At 50.2% G+C, this 19,754-nt stretch overlaps 1 protein-coding gene across 6 annotated transcripts in view; it reads left to right on the forward strand.

Annotated features, from left to right (window-relative positions):
• The window catches only part of LOC138110569 (gamma-aminobutyric acid receptor subunit beta-4), a 54,248-nt gene that overhangs the window by 7,161 nt on the left and 27,333 nt on the right, over nt 1–19,754 (forward strand). For all 6 annotated transcript variants that reach the window (XM_069015632.1, XM_069015635.1, XM_069015637.1 and 3 more), the window contains exon 2: nt 1,524–1,591. In XM_069015632.1, coding sequence (XP_068871733.1) covers nt 1,544–1,591 — 48 coding nt within the window. In that variant the 5' untranslated portion in view covers nt 1,524–1,543. The remainder of the gene's footprint in view (nt 1–1,523; nt 1,592–19,754) is intronic.

The following is a 19,754-nucleotide window of genomic DNA, read 5'->3' on the forward strand; positions in this document are numbered from 1 at the left end:
GCAGCCCTGTGCGTGGCCCTGGCTCTCCTCCTGTAACTAATTAGCCTGCAAGATCCTCAGGGCAGCGCCGGCTTCCTCCTCCTGCTACAGCTTCTATCACAAGGCCCTGATTTCAGGGGAAAAAAAGACAAACTATCAAAGTGAGACTTCCTTAAAAGCTTTGCTGTGCCTCTGTCAGCCTCTGGCGCAAAGGAGGCTGCAGGGGAATCGTCTCTCCCTGGTGTGACTGTTGGTTATTTTCCCACCTGGCTCCCTTGTGAAGGATGAAGGTACAAGCACAGCAAAGAGGTGTCTGGGAGTGTGTCTGTGGGGGGATCTTCAGAGGCTCCATGAGGTCTCCGGAGCACCCCTGCCTCGGGCACCCTGTCAGAGAGCCCGGGGTGCTGGAGCCTGCACTGCCTCTTTAAGGAGATTTGCATAGCAGGGCCTAATTACAGTTGTTGATTCTGATGTTTTCAGTGTTGTTCATATTCCATTAAAGGATAATGCTGCTTAATTTGCAGCGGAGGGTCTCGGTGAACAGCACACCCAATCACAAGGCACCCCTAATGACACTGCTTCCCTACTTCTGGTAACACATAATTAAAAAATCACTTCATTTCCAGTTGTGTGGTTCTCCCCTCTCCCCCAATCTCCTAATTACTTTCTAAGCCATTTCATGATTATCTGTAAATATTTCAGCACTTAGATCTGTTAATGAGTACAGGGAAGAGTTAATACCTTGAGTGGCACAACTGCTTGCCTTTCCCTTTCTAGTGATGCATTGCAAGGGGTTGATTTTCCACCTTGCCTGTGTGAGGAAAGGGGCTTTTCTTGGGGTGGGTTTGGGTTTGTGCTCTGCCTTTGGGGCTGTGGGCCTGAACAGGGGAGGGGTAACATGCAAAAAGCCCATCCCCAGCTACAGGAGGGTTTTTGCTGGGTTTGGCAGTGGATGTGTATCTTGCTGTACATTTTTAGGTAGCCTAAGCTCCACTGAAGGGACAGTCCTGTTCTCTAATCTGAGCTCTGCTCTGAAAAGCCACTGTACAAATGCTGCTTTTTCCCTTCATAGATCTGTTTCCTGTACTTGTGTCTTGGGTATCAAAACTCACTTGGCTTTTTCAGACTGAGTGCTCAGAGCTGACAGAGTGCTGGGGGAGTGAGCTGGAGCATCTTTCCTGCCCGTGGCTTGCTTGGGTGCTGTGTACTTTGTGTGGTCAATCAGGACCACCTCATGCAAGCCCACTGGGAGCCTGCTGATGCTCTCTGAAGGCATTATTTGGAATAACCAGAGATAATTGCATTACTAGGGGGTAATTAACTTCCAGGAATTAAAAAAAAAAAAAGAAGCTTAGGCTGCACTACTCCTTGGGGTGAGTCTGGGAGTCAGAGGAATCTCATCATTTGAGCACACTTAACTCCCTGATAGTCAGGGAATGTGGGGCTGCTTAAAATCAAATCCATGCACTTTTAGGCAATTCTTGTATTGCAGACAAGAGAGGAGGCCTTGAATATGGTCCTAACCCAGCCTGTTTGTGTTTCAGGTAACCCTGTCACAGTGGGAATGAGCATCCACATCTCCAGCATTGACCAGATCTCTGAAGTCAACATGGTAAGTTTGGAAAGAAAGAGGGAAAAGAAAAAGAAAGAAAGAGGGAAAAAAGCCTGATAAGCTGTCATTCCATTTTCTGGTTGAGATTTACTTCCAAGGCAATGGCTCCTTGGAGGCATCTGGATCTCTGCTGGCACCTCTGGAACCTGTGGCATCTCATCCAGAGTAGATTCTCACCCCTTCTGTGCCGGTTGCACAGCCACCTCCCCAAGTCAGTAAAGCTTATGCCTTAAAGGAGTAGATGTGAATTGTATTTTCTGGTTGATACAAAGGTGGCTTTATGGTCAGCCTATCCCTGCCAAGTTAAAAGCAGTGTGTTTTCTTTCACTGGGGGTAATTCCCCATCTCCTTGGAGATCTGTGCTGGAAAGAGAGGCATCTAATGGAGATCTGGTTTGGGGTGGCATTGATAGACTGGAGCTTTTCACACCACTATGAACAACAACAACAAAATTATCTGCTCGGGTAGCAATGGTTTGGGGTGAAATCTGTGAAATTTGTTGATTACTTTGCTCGTGGTTTGGGTTCACATCCAGGACTGTCCCTCAGAAGCCCTCAGCACCCAGCAGAGGACATGGATTGTGTTGTCACTGCCTAAACTCGCCTTCCTCCCTCCTGTCCAGAGGCTTTTCCTCCGGACTCTTCTCCTTTCCCAGAGGCTGAGTGGAGTGGGAGGCTGGTGGGAACCTCCTGGCAGTTCCTGTCCTGTTCCTCATTTCCTGACCCATGCAGGAGAATCCTGGGCCAGTTTAGAGCTCTTGCAGTTCAAGTCAATTAAAACCTTGGTCTCCCTCTGCTCCTGTCCCATTTCTCTGTCTCTGGCCTCTCCTGCCCTGTTTCCCTGGCCCACCAGCTCTGCTGTTGTGTGCAGGCCAGGTGACACAACCTGACCAGTGGATTTAGTTTCCAAACTGCCTGAAAAGCCTGAATCCACGTGGGAATGGCCCAGGGGGAAGAGCCAGCCGTGAACCTTCGGGTTCCTCTACAAAAGACTCTGTGCTACCATCCCACCATCACCCGAACTCTCTGCATGACCTCAGTCCAGTGACACTGGGCAGTGGGTGTGGCCCTAGATTCGGGTGCAGAGCTGTCTCCATGGCACTGGGTAGCTGTGCTTGAGGTTAGGCTCAGCTTAGCAGGGCCAGATGGCTTAACCTAGTTCCATCTGTCTTGCCTGTCAGGCCACAACTCAACTTTGAGTCATCTCCTCCCCCGGTCTCAGCTTGGACCTGGATGTTCTGGGGTGCTGGACCAGATGTCACCCTCCTGCTAGAGCCAGCATGGACAGTTTGGGGTCTGGGCTTGTGGCTTAGGACCCCAGCTTGCACAAACAGAGCCGGGAGGGGGTAAAGGGGTTGGTTCTCAGCTTACCTGTCACAACTGCCCCTGTGAGCCTGAGCAGGCCTGTCCCCAGCACGGGAAGGACAGGGATGTGTTGGAGCGAGTCCAGAGGAGGCACCAAGATGATCAGAGGGATGGAGCAGCTCTTCTGGGAGGAAAGGCTGGGAGAGTTGGGGTTGTTCAGCCTGGAAAAGAGTCAGCTTAGGGCTGGCCTTCCAGTACCTGAAGGTGGAGAGAGACTTTTTACAAGGGCCTGGAGTGACAGGACAAGGGGGAATGGATTCAAACTAAGAGAGTAGGTTCAGATTGGATCTTAGGAAAAAATTCTTCCCTGTGAGGGTGGTGAGGCCCTGGCACAGGGTGCCCAGAGAAGCTGTGGCTGCCCCTGGATCCCTGGAATCATCCAAGGCCGGGCTGGATGGGACTCTGAGCAACCTGGGATAGTGGTGGAAGGCATCTCTGCTCATGGAACAAGAGGACCTTTAAGGTCCTTTGCCACCCAGACCATTCTGTGGGGGCAGCTGAGCCCTGCAGAGGCTGATGCAGCATGAACCTCCTGCTGGAGATGTGTCCATGGGCTGAAGGGGCTGATCAAGTGCTTTGTCCAGCAGGTGTGAGAGCTGTGGCCAGCCCAGTAGCCATTCTCCCAGCCCAGTAGCCATTCTCCCAGCCCAGTAGCCATTCTCCCAGCCCAATAGCCATTCTCCCAGCCCAGTAGCCATTCTCCCAGCTGCACTTCCCAACCCTTGCCATGTAAATGTGGTGCTCTCCCCTCTCCAGTGAGCCCCTGCTTCCCTCTGCCACAGAACTGTGGGAGAAACAGTGACAATAATCCCTCTGCACAGAGATTTCCTGGCACAGACCTTCATCCCTGTGCTGCTCTGGATCGTGCAGAACTTGAGCAGCACTGTGATGGACACTGAGTGTTTTGATGGAGGTGGCAGGGCTGTGGTCAGGCTGGGCACCACTGTCCTGTGGATGTGAAGGAATGTCACTTCTGGGCTTTTGATTATCCCTCCTGGCTCTCTGTTTGACAAGAGTAATCTCCAGACCATCTTTCCTACATATGTTGGGGCAGGGGGAGAGGGTGTGGAAAGGTTTGGGGATGGGAGATGAGGTGGCTGTAGGTGAGAATGCATCCAGGATCGAGATCTCTGAGCACCCATGGTGAGGCAGCTTCAAAAAGGGGTTAAAAATCAGAACCATCTTCAAGAACAAACATTTAGGAAGCAGAAGAGTTCTCATGTGATGTGAGTTTCCAGGCTGAAGGGATTTTATGTGCATCATTCTTCTGTGTGACAGATGCCCTGGGGAAAGGGCTGTGTTTTACCCCTGCTCTGGACATGGATACTGGCAAGAAAAACAAGGCATTTTTTTTGGCATCATGTGTGCTTGGGAAAGGAACTGTGCAATGAATAAATTAAAGGCACACAAGTGAAGCTGCGTTGTCATGGCGACCAAATAGCTTCTATTGTTCCACAAGGAGTGTTATTACTTACTGCCCCTTGTAGGATAATTAATTAATCCTCAGACATCCTTTTGGGAACAATGGCCCTGGTGCTGGGACGGGGCAGGCTGAGGAGAGCCCCCGGCTCTCCCAGGCCTTTCCCTGGGACTCCTGGCGCCTGCTGGCTGCGTGGTGGTGGGGAACAAGTGCTGTCAGTGACCAGACATTGCATGCTTCCAAAAGTTGTTTTCCACAGGAGCCCAGCTGGTTGTGGTACTGTGGAGCGATCCTGCTCCATCCATGAGTGCTCCTTGCCCTCACTCCCGTGGGAACCGTGTTCCCAAAATGAAGATGTGGTGACATTTCAGTCCTGGAGGACACAGGGCTCTCCAAAAAGGCAGCACAGTAATGTCTTTGTGCTGGGTGTTCCCAGACACTCCGACACACAGAGTGCTTTGCAGCTGCCTGTAGAGGCCATGGGTGTTCTGACACCCAAGGCTGATGCACTTCCACCTCCCTGAGGGCCATGCCCAGCTCCTGTGCCACGGCAGAGTCATGCCAGGCTGCAGGGTGTTCACAGGTAACCATCTCCCAGTGATGAGAGACCAAAACTGCAGCCCACATTTTAAAAAGTGTCACCTCCTGGTTCATGGCAGCTGCTGCCTGTGTGTGGTCAGCCATATCTTCAAGCTCACTTTCTGGAGTGATGCTTTATTGCTGTGTGCTCCCCTTAGCATGGCTGAGCAACGCTGAGCTGCAGCCTCTGTTCTTGTCAGCGATTAGAGGGATTATTTGCTGAGCCAAGATCAGTGACATCAATTGAAATGTCTGGGGAAGGATGCCAGGGGCCAGGCCAAATAGGTGTTGGGGAGGGCACATCTGAGTGGCAGACCCTCTGGGAAGTGCTGATCCAGGAAGATGAAAGGCCTCGCTGGAGTCTTTTCATCTCCTGTACAAATTTGGGGATTTGGAGGGGGGCTGAGAGGAGGAATGTTTCCATACTGCTGTTGAGTAGCTCAGATGACCCATAAAGGACAGAAGGACAGTATCTCCCAGATAACCCACCCAGCCTTTGAGGTGACCTTTTGGCTGCAGGTGGTTGAGTTGCAGTGAGCAGGGAACAACCTGCAGGTGTTTGTGGACTCTTGTTGGTGTGCAGGGGCACTGGGGCAGGGACGTGGTCAGATCTCTTGGTGTGCTACCAGGTTACTGAGGAGTCCAGCAGCATTTCTGAGCTGGGGAACGAAGAGCTCTGGCAGTGTGGAGCTCATGTTACGCTCAGCTGGGGCAGCCTGTGGGTGTCTGTGCCTGTGCTACGTGGCCTGAACGCTGCCCTGAGTCACTCACCTTAAGGGTCTGGTTCAGGCAAGTTGCCCTGGGGGTGCAATTATGATGGTGTCCAGTACCCACAGCTTCAGAAAGAGCTGCAAGTCTTCCCCCACTCCTGGATGTCCTTTCAGCAGCCAGCTGAGGACTGGCCTGTTTGGGGTGTGCTGTATATTCCTGCATGGTGGGACTAGAGAAGGACTAATCCTCCCAACGTTGCCTTTTCCGTCTCTAGGTGATCTCTGGGGACGTATTTTTCTAGCACCAGGCAGTTCAGACTCCCTTGAAGTATTAATGAACTATTTCAATAAGGAAAACTACCAGAAGTTTTGTATGCATCTGAAATAAGAGGAGGTTACCCTTCATAACGCTTCAATTTTCCTGCCCTGTGATCTGTGCAGTCCTAAACCTGCTCCCTCCTGTGTCTGCACACCGTAGACAGCTCGGAGCATCCAGCCATTATAGTCATGATTTCTTTGTGGCTCCTATAATTTATTCATCCCAAGATGCTCTCCTACATCTGCAATAACATCATTTCAGTTTGTTATAGCACCAGCTTTAAAGTTTTATAAACCTGGTGACAAGTTGAAAAGTTACGAGAGGGTTGTTGCAGAGGGCTAGTGTAAGAAACAAGGCTTGCAGATAGAAATGTTTGCAGGAATGGGGCTGTGACGGGAAGGATGCCTGTGGGATTGCCAGTTCCTTTTGCTGGGGGACAGCCTGCAGTGGGGATGGGTTAGAGGCTTGGGGCAGAATGCTTGGCAGAGCTTTGATTGATGCTTTGCTTCAGGGAATCCCAGAATGGTCTGGGTTGGAAGGGATTTAAAGCTCATCTCATTCCATAGGCAGGGACGTCTTCCACTATCCCAGGGTGCTCCAAGCCCCATCCAACCTGGCCTTGGACACTTCCAGGGATCCAGGGGCAGCCACAGCTTCTCTGGGCAACCTGTGCCAGGGCCTCACTGCTCCCCAGCCCTGTGCCACTGCTGCCAGGCTGTGCCTTGCTGGAGTGACTGCTCTGGCGCTGGCACGCTGCACTGGATCTCTCAGAGGTTATGGCAGGAAGCATCGTGGCTGTTATTTCCCAACTTCTTGAAGCTTGCTTGAAAAACAAGCTGTCTGGTTTGGCAGATTTCCCTGTTCCAGAGAGATGTAAAGCATGTCTCAAGGCAACCATGAGCTGCAAGGGTTTTTAATTGGCTTTTAACCCAAGATTAAGTGGACCAGGTTTTGTGTAAGGGTGTTCTTGACCAGGACAGTTCATCCTACAACCACTTATGCCATCATCAGTGGGGCATCACTCTTCTCACTGCATCAAATTTTCCATCTCTTGGGCATGCTTGGAATAGACTTTGGTGGAATCTGTCCTGAGCAGGCTTTGCAGTTCTGTTTTCACTGGAATATATGTATACCTGCAATACTGGACAAACCCGACTTTGCAGCAATATGCCCTTGAAAAGGATTTTCCATTGGTGGAGATGTCTTAAGCTTTAAAAAACAAGACTTTTAAGAAGAAAATTCTACTACTATGCTGTGCCTTTTAGCACCATCTACTCTCTTCAAATGTATCAATGTTTCCCTTATTCTAAATTGAAAATGTTCTGTTTTGTTGCTGTCTCTTTTCAATGCAGAAATGACACACAGACACTTCTCAGTCAGCCTCTATGTCCTTGGGTATCCAAATGCTTTTAAAAAGCAAAGGTTAAAGCACTTAAATCCCACGGTTGGAGTTTTCTGGAGTTATGTGCTGTGAGATACAAGCGTGACATGACACTCCAGTGCTGCAAACGTTTCTCTGTAGCCTTGGGTATCCCCAGCCCTGTGACACTGTGGTATCTAAGCTCTGTGTGTGTGTATACATTACATCTTGCTATTCAAGGCTGCTGAATATGTAGGACTGCCAAAATATGGGAAAAACTAGGAGGCAGCTGCAGATGGTGCCCTGTCATGGTGCTGCAGGGGATATAGTCCTGATGGATTGCTGGAGCCTCCTGGGATGGAAGTGGTGTAGGTAACAGAAGGTGCTGGGAGGCCTTGGTGGTGGAGAAGGATTCAAGGGGGGTTCATGTTGGATACCAGCAAAAATTTCTTGACTGAATGAGTGGTTGAGGATTTGAACAGGCTGCCCAGGGAAGTGGTAAAATCACCATCCCTGGAAGTGCTCAAAAACTGAGCAGATGTGGCATTTTGTGGTACAGTTTGGTGGTGTTTGGTCAAAGGTTGGGCTGGATGACCTTGGAGGTCTTTTCCAACCCTAAGGATTCTGCAAGACTTGATCTGCTCATGGTAAGGATGGTAGATCTCTGACTTGGGGTGAGATATCCCTACAGGCACGGGCAGGTGGGGGTTATGTGCTTTTTTTTATACACAAGGGGCTTCTGTGTGCTGTGATGGTATTGCAACAGGCAGCTGGGATTTCTTCAGGGTTTCTTCAGGGCTGGCAAGTGCCTGTGCCTTCCTCTGCTGGTGGTGCCTCAGCACAGCTGGGGTCACGCAGCTCTTGTCGCCTCAGCTCCTGCTGCGTGGGGCTGCAGTGCACGGGATGCCTGGAAATCCAACAGTGCTGGTTCTGTACACGTGAAACAGCCTTTTCCTGAAGGGGACAGTGACCAGGGAGCCAAAGGTCCATGTGCACATTGCCATTAGTCACACAGTCACCCTGGGGACCTGCTCGCTTTGCTTCTCCAGTAGGAAGCAGGGCACACACGACCACTTGGCTGGCTGAGGGAAAGCAGCAGCACACTGATGCTTTTCCCTGCTGCTAGAGGGATGTTTGGAGGAATAAAAGATGGCTGTGGCAGGGTGGAGAGCAACCTCCAAACCACTCTGGACTTGGCAGCTTTGAGATGCTCTTGTTTGCATGCAGGAGGCAGATCTGCCTGCTCTGTGGCTTGTCTGGAGAGAGGGCAAGAGTGGAAATCCACTGAGCTCTAGAGACACCTCTGCAAAGCTGATGTCAGGGACCCACCTCACCTGCCATCATTAGATTTGTGGTGAGGATTTTTTTTCATCCTTGCAGCAGTGATATCCTGGGAGTGCTGAGGCTTAGGATGACTTTCACCAGCCCTGATACTGCCTAGAAAGTCAAGGATCAGAGGTGGATACCTGCTCACACCACACGATGCCTTTCTTTAGCAGAATTCCCACCGCTTGTGCTGAAAGACCCCCTGGACTGAGGTAGTGTGTGAGGACAAGGAAAGCATCTGGCATCAGGGGTGCTCTGCAGGGTGGTGGTGGGGGGATTGGGTGCTCAGGTTTAAAGAAGGAGTGGTCCCCTATCTTCCTGAAAGACGGGGATGGTTCTTCCACAAGGGGTTGCATAAAATAGTCAAGAACAGAGTGAACTCGTGAAGGGGCCTGAAGTGCTCCCCATTCATTGCTTCTGAAATCAGTTGCACAGAGATTGTCCTGGCTTAAAAGCTAGAAAATAGGTCAGTGTGACTCATATGTCAATATTTACTGCATTTATGGCAACTTGTAGAAGGGAAAAATCTTGCCTGCCTTCCATAATACTTCACAAGTTATCCCATTCCCGTGACAGAACTCTCCCTGTGCCCTTGGTCCTGGTACTGCTTCGACTGCAGTGACAGCCCAGTAAATTCACTACTACTTAGAGTCCAGTTGCTAAGTAACAAGCCAAAGATCACCATGCAGTCTCTTCCAAATGCCGTGGCCAGCTGGAAGCTGGATCTGCACAAAGCCCCAGGAATTCCTTTGGAGACAGAGGTCTCAAGGACTCGCTGCCTGTGGAGCAGGGAGCAGCCTGATGGAGCAGCAGTCCTGCCACCAGGCAGCCTGAGGCTCTCCTTGTGTGAGGGCACAGCTCCATTGCTTCCCCAAAAAGGGTCCCCTGTTCTTGTGCTGATGGACTCTGATGTCTTCAACGTTATCGATGGCCCTGAATTGGGGGAGGTCCGGGTGTCTTTGTTCCTCATTGCTACATTGAATTAACAATTTTGTTGGCCAAATGGCATGATTCTGCCCTAAGTAGGAGGTGAACTGTGGGAACCTTGCTGGAGCAAGCTCTCCGTTGAGGAAGGACTGAACTGCTGGACAAGGGAATGATTCTCTCTTGCCCCTGAATCTTCCTATTCTACTCTGCTTGTTTCTTCCTGGGGATCTTTCAGCATTCACCTGATATCTTAATGGGAGAGTGTACAGAAGGCTCTTTGTCTGCATAATGGGAATTTCTGGGTTATGGGAATGCTGTGGGGTGAGCTGGCCGATTCCCAGCCCAGACCTCGGGGTTTGCAGCACGAATACAACCTGGTGGCAACGCCCCACTGTGCATCTTTCCACGGTGCTGCTCTCCCTGAGGAGCAGCTCCACGACTTCCTCCAGTACAAGTTCAAGCCTCAGGAGGGCTGAGTCAACCCTGCCCCAGTGCTCAGAACCAGAGCTGGCATGTTTTGCTCACTAGGCAGTTTCCCAAACGGGGCCGTTTGGGTGCACTCCCAGAAAAGGCCAAGTTCACTGTGCACTTGGGAGGTGACTCCACCCCACGCCGGGAGAGGAGTCGTGTTGGGGAGGAGGAGAGGCTGTGGCTGGATGGTTTGCAGCGTGCTTTCAGCTGAGCAGGGCTATGCATTGCAGTGCTCCATCTGTTCCTGTAGCAGCCGAGTTATCTTTAGCTCTGAACATGTCAGTGTTGTATGGTGCTGGTATGAACCACTTCAGCTTGCACCCCAGCATTCCTGTAGTAGTTAGGATTCCTACTGCAGAAAACTGCCTGGGATAACTATTTTTTTTTCCCCCCTCCCTTCTTAAATTTTTATTCATGTTTTTACATGGGCAAAACTCCCGCAGCATATATATATATATATATATATATTTTATCTATATGTATTAAGAAGCTGGCTGTATTTGAGAGCAATGTTCCAAACTGCCACCTGTTTCAACAGCAATGTTGCAGCATTGGAGAGGATTACTGCAGAATGCTAAAGTAGCTTTCCCCCCAAGTGAAAGCTTCATCTGATTTGATTGAAAACCAAATTAGACCTTGAGAATCTGACCTTCTGACATCCTGTCATATATACATTTAAAGCACCCAGCAACAGAGAACGTATTTGTGCAAGAGTGCCAGTACCTCAATATAGAACCTAAATCCAAATACAAGTGCTTGCGTGTCGTGCTGCTATTTGAATATGTAAATAAATGGAGCTATAAATAGCTCTACATGTTATGTACATGTTAAGTGAAGGTGGCAGATCCGACAGCTGAATGGCTCTGCTGTTTCTGAATGCTGGGAGAAGCTCTCTGCACGCTCCCCACATCTCTCATGTTTGCTTCTACCCCTCTCAGCCTCTCTGCTATCACATTTTTCGGGCCTCTGGAGAAGATTGTGTGTGGGGACAGGAGCTGTTAATATTCTGAGTCTGTGCTGAGTTGCTAGGCTACAGAGAAAAAGGAACATTCAAGGAAAAGGGATGGTAGAAGGAAGAGGATCTGCTGAGCTGTTTGGAGATCCAGAAAGGTCCTCTAGTCAGAGGAAGAGATCATTTTGGGGAAGAAGGGCGTGCATGCATGTGGGATGAGCTGTGGGTAGTCCCTGCTGCCCTGGCACAAACAGAATCTCAAGCCAGCCCCAGATAGAAAAAAAGTGGCAGAGGAGGGAGTAAAAGGCAAGATCCACTGGCCCCTTCCACGTCACTGCTTGCCAGGTGTGCACAGCTGGTCTCCTGCTGCCTGTGCCAGGCTGTGCTGGGTCACCAGGCTGATGGTGCCATCTCTTACATCCTTGCCTGCGTTTCCCAGGGTGTGCTGAGCTCCCGTCTGAGGCTCTGGTGAAGAGGGAAGCAAACCCAAAACATGCTCACTACTTACAGGTTGGATCTCACCTCCTTTTCCCTCTACAGACACCCCAGTGCCTCCTGTAACTTCAGTGTGACTGCAGGGGAAGGCAGCCTGTGGCTTGTATGGCCCTGACCACCCCCTTTGATGCTTTCCTGGGTCACTGACACACAAAGTGTTGACCCTTTTATCCCCTAAGGGTTTGTAGCTAGGATTGCAGGGAACTTGAGGTTTTACAATACAGAAGCTCCTGTCTGAGCCTCGTTATCCTGAGTCCCAGCTGCTACCCCCAAAAAAGAGTGTCAGGTATTTAGCTGTACCAGCTGTGAGCCATCAGACCTTTCAGGCTCTGTGTTCCACTCCTCTGGAGGGTTGGGTTTGCCCTGCACTTCTCTCTGTATCAGATCCCTCAGAAAAAAAAAAAATCAAACAGTGCTTTTGGGTATTTTTATTATCTGGATACTTTATTTACTGAGCTCACGTGGGCTCCCTGCCAGCTCTGCAAATAGAGCTCCTTGGCTCCAGGACTGTTGGTCCTGGTGCTGCAGCAAGCACTCACTCAGCGTGGACAGGGACTGCAGCTTGTTCTCCCCATCCAGTTGGCTGTGAAGGCAAAGTCTGCTCTGCTTGTGGACCTCCACAGCCTGCTGAAACCTCCTCTTTTGTTTTTCCTTCATGCATCCTGTGATAAGCTTGACGTGTTCAGCAGAATCAGGAGTGTTTGGCACAGCTGCAGTGTGAATGCTGTTTTCAGTGTTGCCAGTACCCACTCATCAGGTCTGTGATCCCACAGCCAGGATTTGGATGGATGCAGTGGGAGAGGGGCAGCGGGGTCCATGTGCTGGGCACTGCTGCTGGCCTCAGCCTGGGCTGGTTCCTTTGGCTTGAGCCTGGAATAACCACGGGCAGACCAACCCATGGCTGGAGGAGGAGGTATCCATCATCAGTCCATCATGATTGCTGCTTTCAGTAACCTTGGCAGTAGAAATCCTTTCCTAGCACAGATCCATTGATACCCCTGCCCTTCCTTGCTGTCCCAGCATGACTGGGCAGTGCTCTGTCCACTCTTCAGCTGATAAAGCTGATTGCTGGCCCTTTTCTCCAACAACTCTCCCTCTCACTGAGCTTGCCACCTGAGGGGCCACAGATAGAGAATATTCACGTGCAGAAAGTCACCCCAGATACAGAGCTGGGTCTCTGGGTGCAGGAGTCTTGGGGTTTGCAAGTGAAATTGTTTGAATCCACTTTGCTTGGGCCTGTTGAAAAGCAGGCCTTGTTTTTCCAACCCCAGGGCTGCCATCCTCTGTGCTGAGGAGCCTGGCCGAGCTGAACCCCCCTGCCAGAAATATGTTCTGCTCTTCACCATCCGTGCTGCTGACTCCCAGTCATCCTTCCTGTGTGATCAAACTTTGCTTTCTACAGGAAACAAACACCATTCTAAGTTTTTGGTCAAGCCAATCTGTTCCAGCCTAGCTGAGGTGATAGTTTCACCCAGGAGGTGCTAGTTGTTTTAAATGATTAAATGATTTGTTTGCCTCTGGCTAACTCCTGGGAGATGACATCTTTCTGGCAATTTTCAGAACCTGGAGCAGGAAACCTTCCTTCCCTAAGTTAAAACAATGTCTTGAAAGCCCTTGTGGTTTCACTCCTCAGAGCTGGATATAAAGCATTTTATTTTGCCATGTAAAGTAATAATATTGTTTTATTTATAACATTAATCCCTACCTCTGCAGCCCCAATCTGCACTGGTGGTCTTGACTGCACAGGGAATTATAAGATCTAATTTTTTTCCTCAGGGAGGAAAAAATAATTTCTGTGTTTACACACTTAGCACTTGCCCAGAGATGTGGGGGAAAGGTTTAGGAAGCATCACTCATCTTCCAGCATCAACTCTCCCTTGACATAATCCAGTTTTCTTCCTCCGTCCTTCTGAGAGCTTTAGAAACTGATATCTTCACTAGTCACCGCTCAAACGTCTCACTCAGATTTAATTTACTCTAATAGGCTGGTTGTTGCATGTTTAATTAAATAGGAAGTGATTATTAAAAGCGGTTTTGAGCTTTCATGGCTGTGTATTAGATGTGCCAATACGTGTGTACAGGAGGACACTGGCAGCACAGGCTCTGAGGCAGAAAAGGCAGTGCCAGGAGGGTGAGGAGGGGAGAGAGGTGGGATGCAGCACCAGCACTGTGGAAGGCTGTGGTACAGAGGGCTGGATGAGTGCAGGCCAACACTGGAAGATGAAGATGGCCTTGGAAAGCACCAGTTTTTCTCTGGTGGTTCAGCATAATCTGTTCTAAATCACCAAGCACTTCAAACCAAGAAGTGTCTTGTAATAAAAGCAGGTCCTTGGACTCCCTTTCCCAGCTCTGCAATGCCTGATCACAATTCTTCTCTGAGATAGGGCATTAGTGCTTGTGTGGCCCACACTGTGGGAATGGGTGGCCTTGTGCACGTCGAGGGAGAGGTTAAGAGAGTTAACAAAAGGGGCTAAGTTAAGATTTTGTGTTAAGTAAATATGGTAAGGGGGAGAAGGGATTTGGGAAGGCTCGGGGCAGCCATTTGGAGACATCTGACGCTCCAGCAAAACACAAATGTGAGTTCCCTATCAGCTCCCAGCCCATCTAGGACTAGAAGACAGTGTTAACAGCTTCCCTTTCTGCCCCAAAAATGGTCAAATTCATTCACTGCCTTTCCTGAACTTCATGTATGGCCTTGCTCCTCTGCCCTTAGGTGGGTGTCTGGCCAAAGCTTGCCCTGCTGTGCTGGTTTGCCATGGGAAGCTAGAGGAAACAAAAATGTGTTTGACCTTTTCTCATTAAGTGGCTACTCTCTGGAAAGGACAATATCTCAGGTTGTGGTGGGTTTTGAGAGCAAGCTGGCTGGTGCTGCAGAAACAGGACAATTGGGGGTAGAAAGGGCTCTGGGTTTTGCCTGGCTGCTGGCACCTGGGGGACAGAGTGAGGAGAGCAGCCCAGCAGGAATGGTGTGCATCAGCTCACAGATTTCATGGCTCAAGGATAGGAAGTGCCTGGCGTTGTTTCCAAAGCGCTTGCCTGAGGAAGGTGTTGTGCCGCAGGTGGTGATTTTGGGATTGCTGCCTGTAACTCTGAGCAAGTTTGCTGTTCTGCCTGTGCTCACAGAGCAGGTGACACTCGTCCCCGTGCCCATCAGTTCTGGCTCTTTCCTCTTGACCTCTTCCTTCCAGCAGGACTGGGGCTGTTCAGCAGGTGACACGTGGTGCTGCCTCCTGCTCAGACAAGGCACTGAGCTACAGGCTCAGGACGCTGAAGGCCTGGTCACAGCAGATCCCTTTGGCTCAGGACCCAGCTATGTCCTCTAGCTGACACCTGCAGGGCCAGCACCATTCCAGGTGCTGCAGGGATAGGGCCAGGCAGGAGAGAAATAGGGCAACAAAGCCACACTTTCCCCGCACACCCTGAGTTGTTGAGGATATTGCCGACACCTGTCCCAGTTTCTGGTCATGCATTCAGCAATTAAACACATGCAAATTACTACAAAAGTAGATCAGATTAGTGAGGGGAAGGTATCCATGCAAAGTACTTCTCGGGTCCTGAAGAAAATGAGTTCAAGAGCACACAGACCTGCAGCACAGAAAGGCATAGAATATATCCTAGAAGCCAACCTGTCCTTGCACTTCTGGCAGAGAGGGTGCAGGTGGGAAGTGCTCTTCCTGGTTCCCAGTCAGTGCTGACATCTGGCTATTCAAAAAGAAGGAAAGAGGAAAAAGATTGTCTCTTTCCTACCTGCTAAGCTGAAGTCTAGGGAGAAGGGCAGTATCTGAAGTATTTGTCACTTTATGTATAACAGCTGTCATGCAGAACTTCAGACTTGTAAGCTGGGCTTACACTGGGCACTGGCACTTGCACCAAAAGAGAAATTAAAAGCAGCATTTTGGCAGGATGCTCTCCCCATGGAAAGTACAGCAAGTACAAAAGCTGCTGCCTCCTGCCTCAAGCAAAGGTGAGAGTCTGACCAGACTCTGTGCTGTCTCAGGGCCACAAAGGCTGCTGGCAGGTATTTACTTGTGGCACTTAAATGGTGCACGTTGAGGTCTGGGATCTCTTGATTTATCTGTTTGGAGATGGACAATCCCCTGTGAGGGCAAAGTAGTTTTCTTTGACAAGCTTGCTGAGGAAGGACTGTGGCCATTGTGCTCTGTCCTTCTTGTATATTCCTGTACATTTTACACTGTTCCAGTTCCTTGCAACTGACTGCAGGCAGATCCTGTCTTCTCCCCTTCAAAACAATTCCTCTTATTTCTCCTATGCCCTCCTTCAAATGAAACATATTTGAGGACTACTTTGTCCTTTAATTTCTTTCCCAAGAATGACGGGAACAGGAGCTGGTGTTTAATCATCAAAGAAGTTGAAGCCAGCAAACTGTTCATTAGTCTCTGGCAGTGGCAGCTTGGTTTTTACTAAGTCAGATGTTCCATTTTTCTCCCTCTTTCTGGAGCATCTTGGCTTTCCTAATGTTCTTTTGTGATCTTGGACAAGGAGACCATATGTCATTTGCTTATATAGGGAAGGACTTTTATTTGGTTGCTTCTCCAAAAGGAGGTTCTTTATCAAAGTCAGGGGGGAAAAAAGTCAAGCGGTACAGCCAGAGCTAGAGGTGAGTTGCAAAACCTCCTTTATCCCTCATGCCCAGAGCCCTGCAGCAGCAGCAGAAGAGCAGTGCATTCTCTCCCCTGCAGAAAAGTTATTGCTCCCAGTACCTTACAAGTGCTTGGTGGAACAGCCTCCAGTAGCAGCCTGGAATAGCCACCCTGACTTTCAAAGCCCCACTGAAAGGCATCCAACCCATTTGTCATCCACAGAAACGGACCGGGCACAGGCAGCGTCCGTCTTGCCAGAGGTGCTGAATTCTGAGCAAATATTTGACCTTTTCACACACATTATTCTTTCAGTTTCTGATCCTGGTGCCTGAGTCTAGTGGAGCCCATAATGAGCCTGCATGCTTGTGCCTCTGGACTAGTTCAGTGCTGGGGGTTCTCTAGGTCACAGCACGAAGGAAAATGATCTGACCCAGCCTGCCCATGACCCACATCTCTGAGGAGCTGTGCTGGGGGTTTAGGGAGCAGCTGTCTGGGAGTTCTGTTCAAATATGGAAGCAGTTGGAAGATGGAGCCTTGCAGCAGCAGGCTCAGCATCCTTGAGCTGTTCTTTCCTGTGAGTCCTTTCTGTAACAACTTGAATTTATTTTCCATATTAATTCCTAGACCTTCCAAAATACTCTTACGCTCCCGACTTCATGCTTTTGTAACATTTAATTGCACCAGATCTGTGGAAAGTTATTTCCATTACCTTGCCTTCAGTCTATTCTTGTGCAGCAACCCATTGCTGAACGTCAGACACTGCCATCCTCCAGCTCTGCTCTGTGCTTAACCCGTGCAACAGCTCTCCCTGCCTTGCTGCCTCCTGCCTCTATCAGAGCCTCTCAGCTACTTCTGAGAGTGTTCATAGCTGTTTGTGCTCTGATGAGTAACCCTGAAGTGTCTAAAAGGAGGTGGGACCCTCTGAGCCTGAGAGCACGAGGTTGTGGTTGTTTACTGGCTCAATACAAGCACTACAGGGAGATGGAGAAGAGCAAACCTGGTTTGTACCTGTTTTAAGGTGACGTGCAGAGAGTGAAGAACTCAGCTGTGGAGCTCACGGGCACAAGATTGCAGATTCCTAAGGCTGAATATTCTGAGAAGTAAGATAAGCTCTCATAAGAGAAACTGAGTATCTTCAATTAAGAAGGTACCAGCTCTGAGTGAGATCCTTAAATCTCAAAAAGCTGCAGGATTAAGTATCACAACAAAAACCTTTTTTACTTATACTTTTCCCTGCTATTCTCTTTCCTGTTACTGAAGACAGAATCACAGAATGAACTGGGTTGGAAAAGACCTTTGAGATCATCAAGTCCAACCTATGACCTAACCCAACACCTCCTCATCAACTAAACCATGGCGCTGAGTGCCACATCCAGTCTTTTTTTAAACACATCCAGGGATGGTGACTCCATCACCTCCCTGGGCAGACGATTCCAGTGCCCAGTCACTCTTTCAGTGAAGAATTTTTTTTTTAGTGAAGAATTTTTTCCTGATATCTAAAAGATATGACTGTATAAAGCCTTTTGGTCTGACACAGTACGCCTGTGTCTCCAAAACCAGCACAAACACATTTGTAGAACTCTGCTTGGGACCCAGGCCATGCTTGTGTTCTGCATGCTGAGTGAGACTGCAGGAGAAGAGGGGCTCCTTAATTTTGTATCCCTCCTCTCACTGCAGTGACAGAAAGGGACACACGATGCCCTGTGGTGCCTCAACTGCTCCTGCTCCACCCCTTGCTGTTCTTTGATCCCTTGCCGTTCTTTGATCCCTTGCCAAGGGAGTTCAGGTTCCCACCCTGAGCTGACTCCCTGAAGTGCTGTGTCCCTTGGTGGTCTGGGCACATCCCTGCACACCATTCAAGGTGGCCCACAGCCAACTGTTCTGTGTCCTCGCTGAGTTGTGGTGGGTTCAGATAATATCTGCTACCTCCAAGCTTCAGCTTCCTGCTGCCCTCCAGTCTGTTGCTGCTTCAGCAGCAAGCAGCCTGTGCTCCCTGCAGCAGGAGTGGCTCCTCTCCTGTATTAGTCCCCTCCCCTGGATTCACAAGTCCTCTCACTGCCTTGGCCCCCCAAACTTTGCCTTCCTCTGCACAAGTGTGTTTGTTCCTATGCTCACATCTGCCATCTTAACCTGGGACACTTCTCCAAGGGGCAGCACTGCTCTCGTGTGACAGTGGGCTCATTTCTGCTCCCAGGATGCACTGACCCAGCACAAGTGGGGAGGGGTCCAGGGCAAGTCCAGGTTTGCTTCCTAAGGATCGTTGAACTCCCAAAAGGGGCTCTGTGAGGTGGAGGAGGAGAAGCAGCTTATAGGATAGATGTTAATAAAGGTGTTTGGAATATGAGCCAGTGGAAATTCATTCTTGAATTCATACCAATAGTGCCAGCTTATTTCCCTTCTTGCTGTGCCTCAGCTGCTGTTCCCTTAGACTTCTCTGCCCTGTCCTCTGAGAGTCTGGGGAATCCCTGTGCATGCTTGGCTGAGTTTGTTGCCTCTGGGGTTTTGCAGGAAATACCTTCCTCCATTCATGCCCCTGCCGTGTCAACATTCCAGCCGTTCACAGTGTACACCATCTTTGGTTTTGGGGTCTCAGCTGAGCCTCAGGAAAGGCTGTAATTATCAGTAAGCTCTCATCTGGAGATGGATTTTAGCACCCCTGTCCTCAGCAGCTTACAGGACACCCCATCATTCCAACACGTGGGGCAATGCAGGTAGTCTTCTCTTCCTTTTGCAGCATTTTTTGTGTCCCTTTGTGGATGAACTCTGCACCCTGAGTGTCTGCCAGCTCTCACCTCTGCCTTGTGTGCAGGAAGGAGGAGAGAGGAAGAGAGCAAAGCCTTTGGACAGCCTTTGGCAAACCTTTGGGGGGCTGGCGCTGGCAGCTCGCACGGAGCTGCTCAGCGGAGCACACTGAGCCAGGCATGTGCAGGGGTCCCTCAGGGACGGCCAGCCTCAGCAGCTCTCCAGCTTTCCAGCAGGCTCAGGTGCCATCCGAGCTCCGGGAGGGGCTGGAGGGGAGCTGTGGTGCCCAGAGCCATCCCACACACAGCTGGGACGGGAGGGCAGCTCAGGGATGCTGCTGCGGGGGCTTCAGGGGCCGGGAGCATTGCTGGAGCTGTGCAGGTTGTGAGCCACTGGGGACCAGATTTTGGGGACAAACCGAGGGGTCTGGCCACTGCTGGGCTGGCAGAGATGGAGAAGAGGCTTGTTTTGAAACGTGCAAGCCCTTTTAGCACAGGGGGCCTCGGCAGGGCTGAAACAGCTTTCCCCTGGCCAGAGCTGTTGACTGTGGCATTTCAGCCTCCCACACTGGGATGCTGGTCAGGGCAGGGACAGCAGGGACGTGGCCAGTTGAGCTCTGGTAGCAAAGCCCAGCTGGACAGAGTTTGCAGGTGTCTTTGTTTTTCCTTGGGATGGAAAAGGGGAGAACAAGTGGGAACACGCCATTTCTGGTCATATCCACCCCTCAAAAGCCCCCTTTGCTTTGTCTCAGCCTTTGTTTTTTTAAAAACTGAATTCCAGGTTCATGCTGAACAGTTTCCAAAGTGTGGTGCAACCTGCACGGAGTTTCTGACGAGGAGTGGTATCTCTCCTGCTCCAGCCTCGTCTCTCCTCCCCCAGCAGCCACCAGATGCAGCA

The sequence above is a fragment of the Aphelocoma coerulescens genome, chromosome 4A, assembly GCF_041296385.1.
Source record: "Aphelocoma coerulescens isolate FSJ_1873_10779 chromosome 4A, UR_Acoe_1.0, whole genome shotgun sequence".
NCBI lineage: Eukaryota > Metazoa > Chordata > Aves > Passeriformes > Corvidae > Aphelocoma > Aphelocoma coerulescens.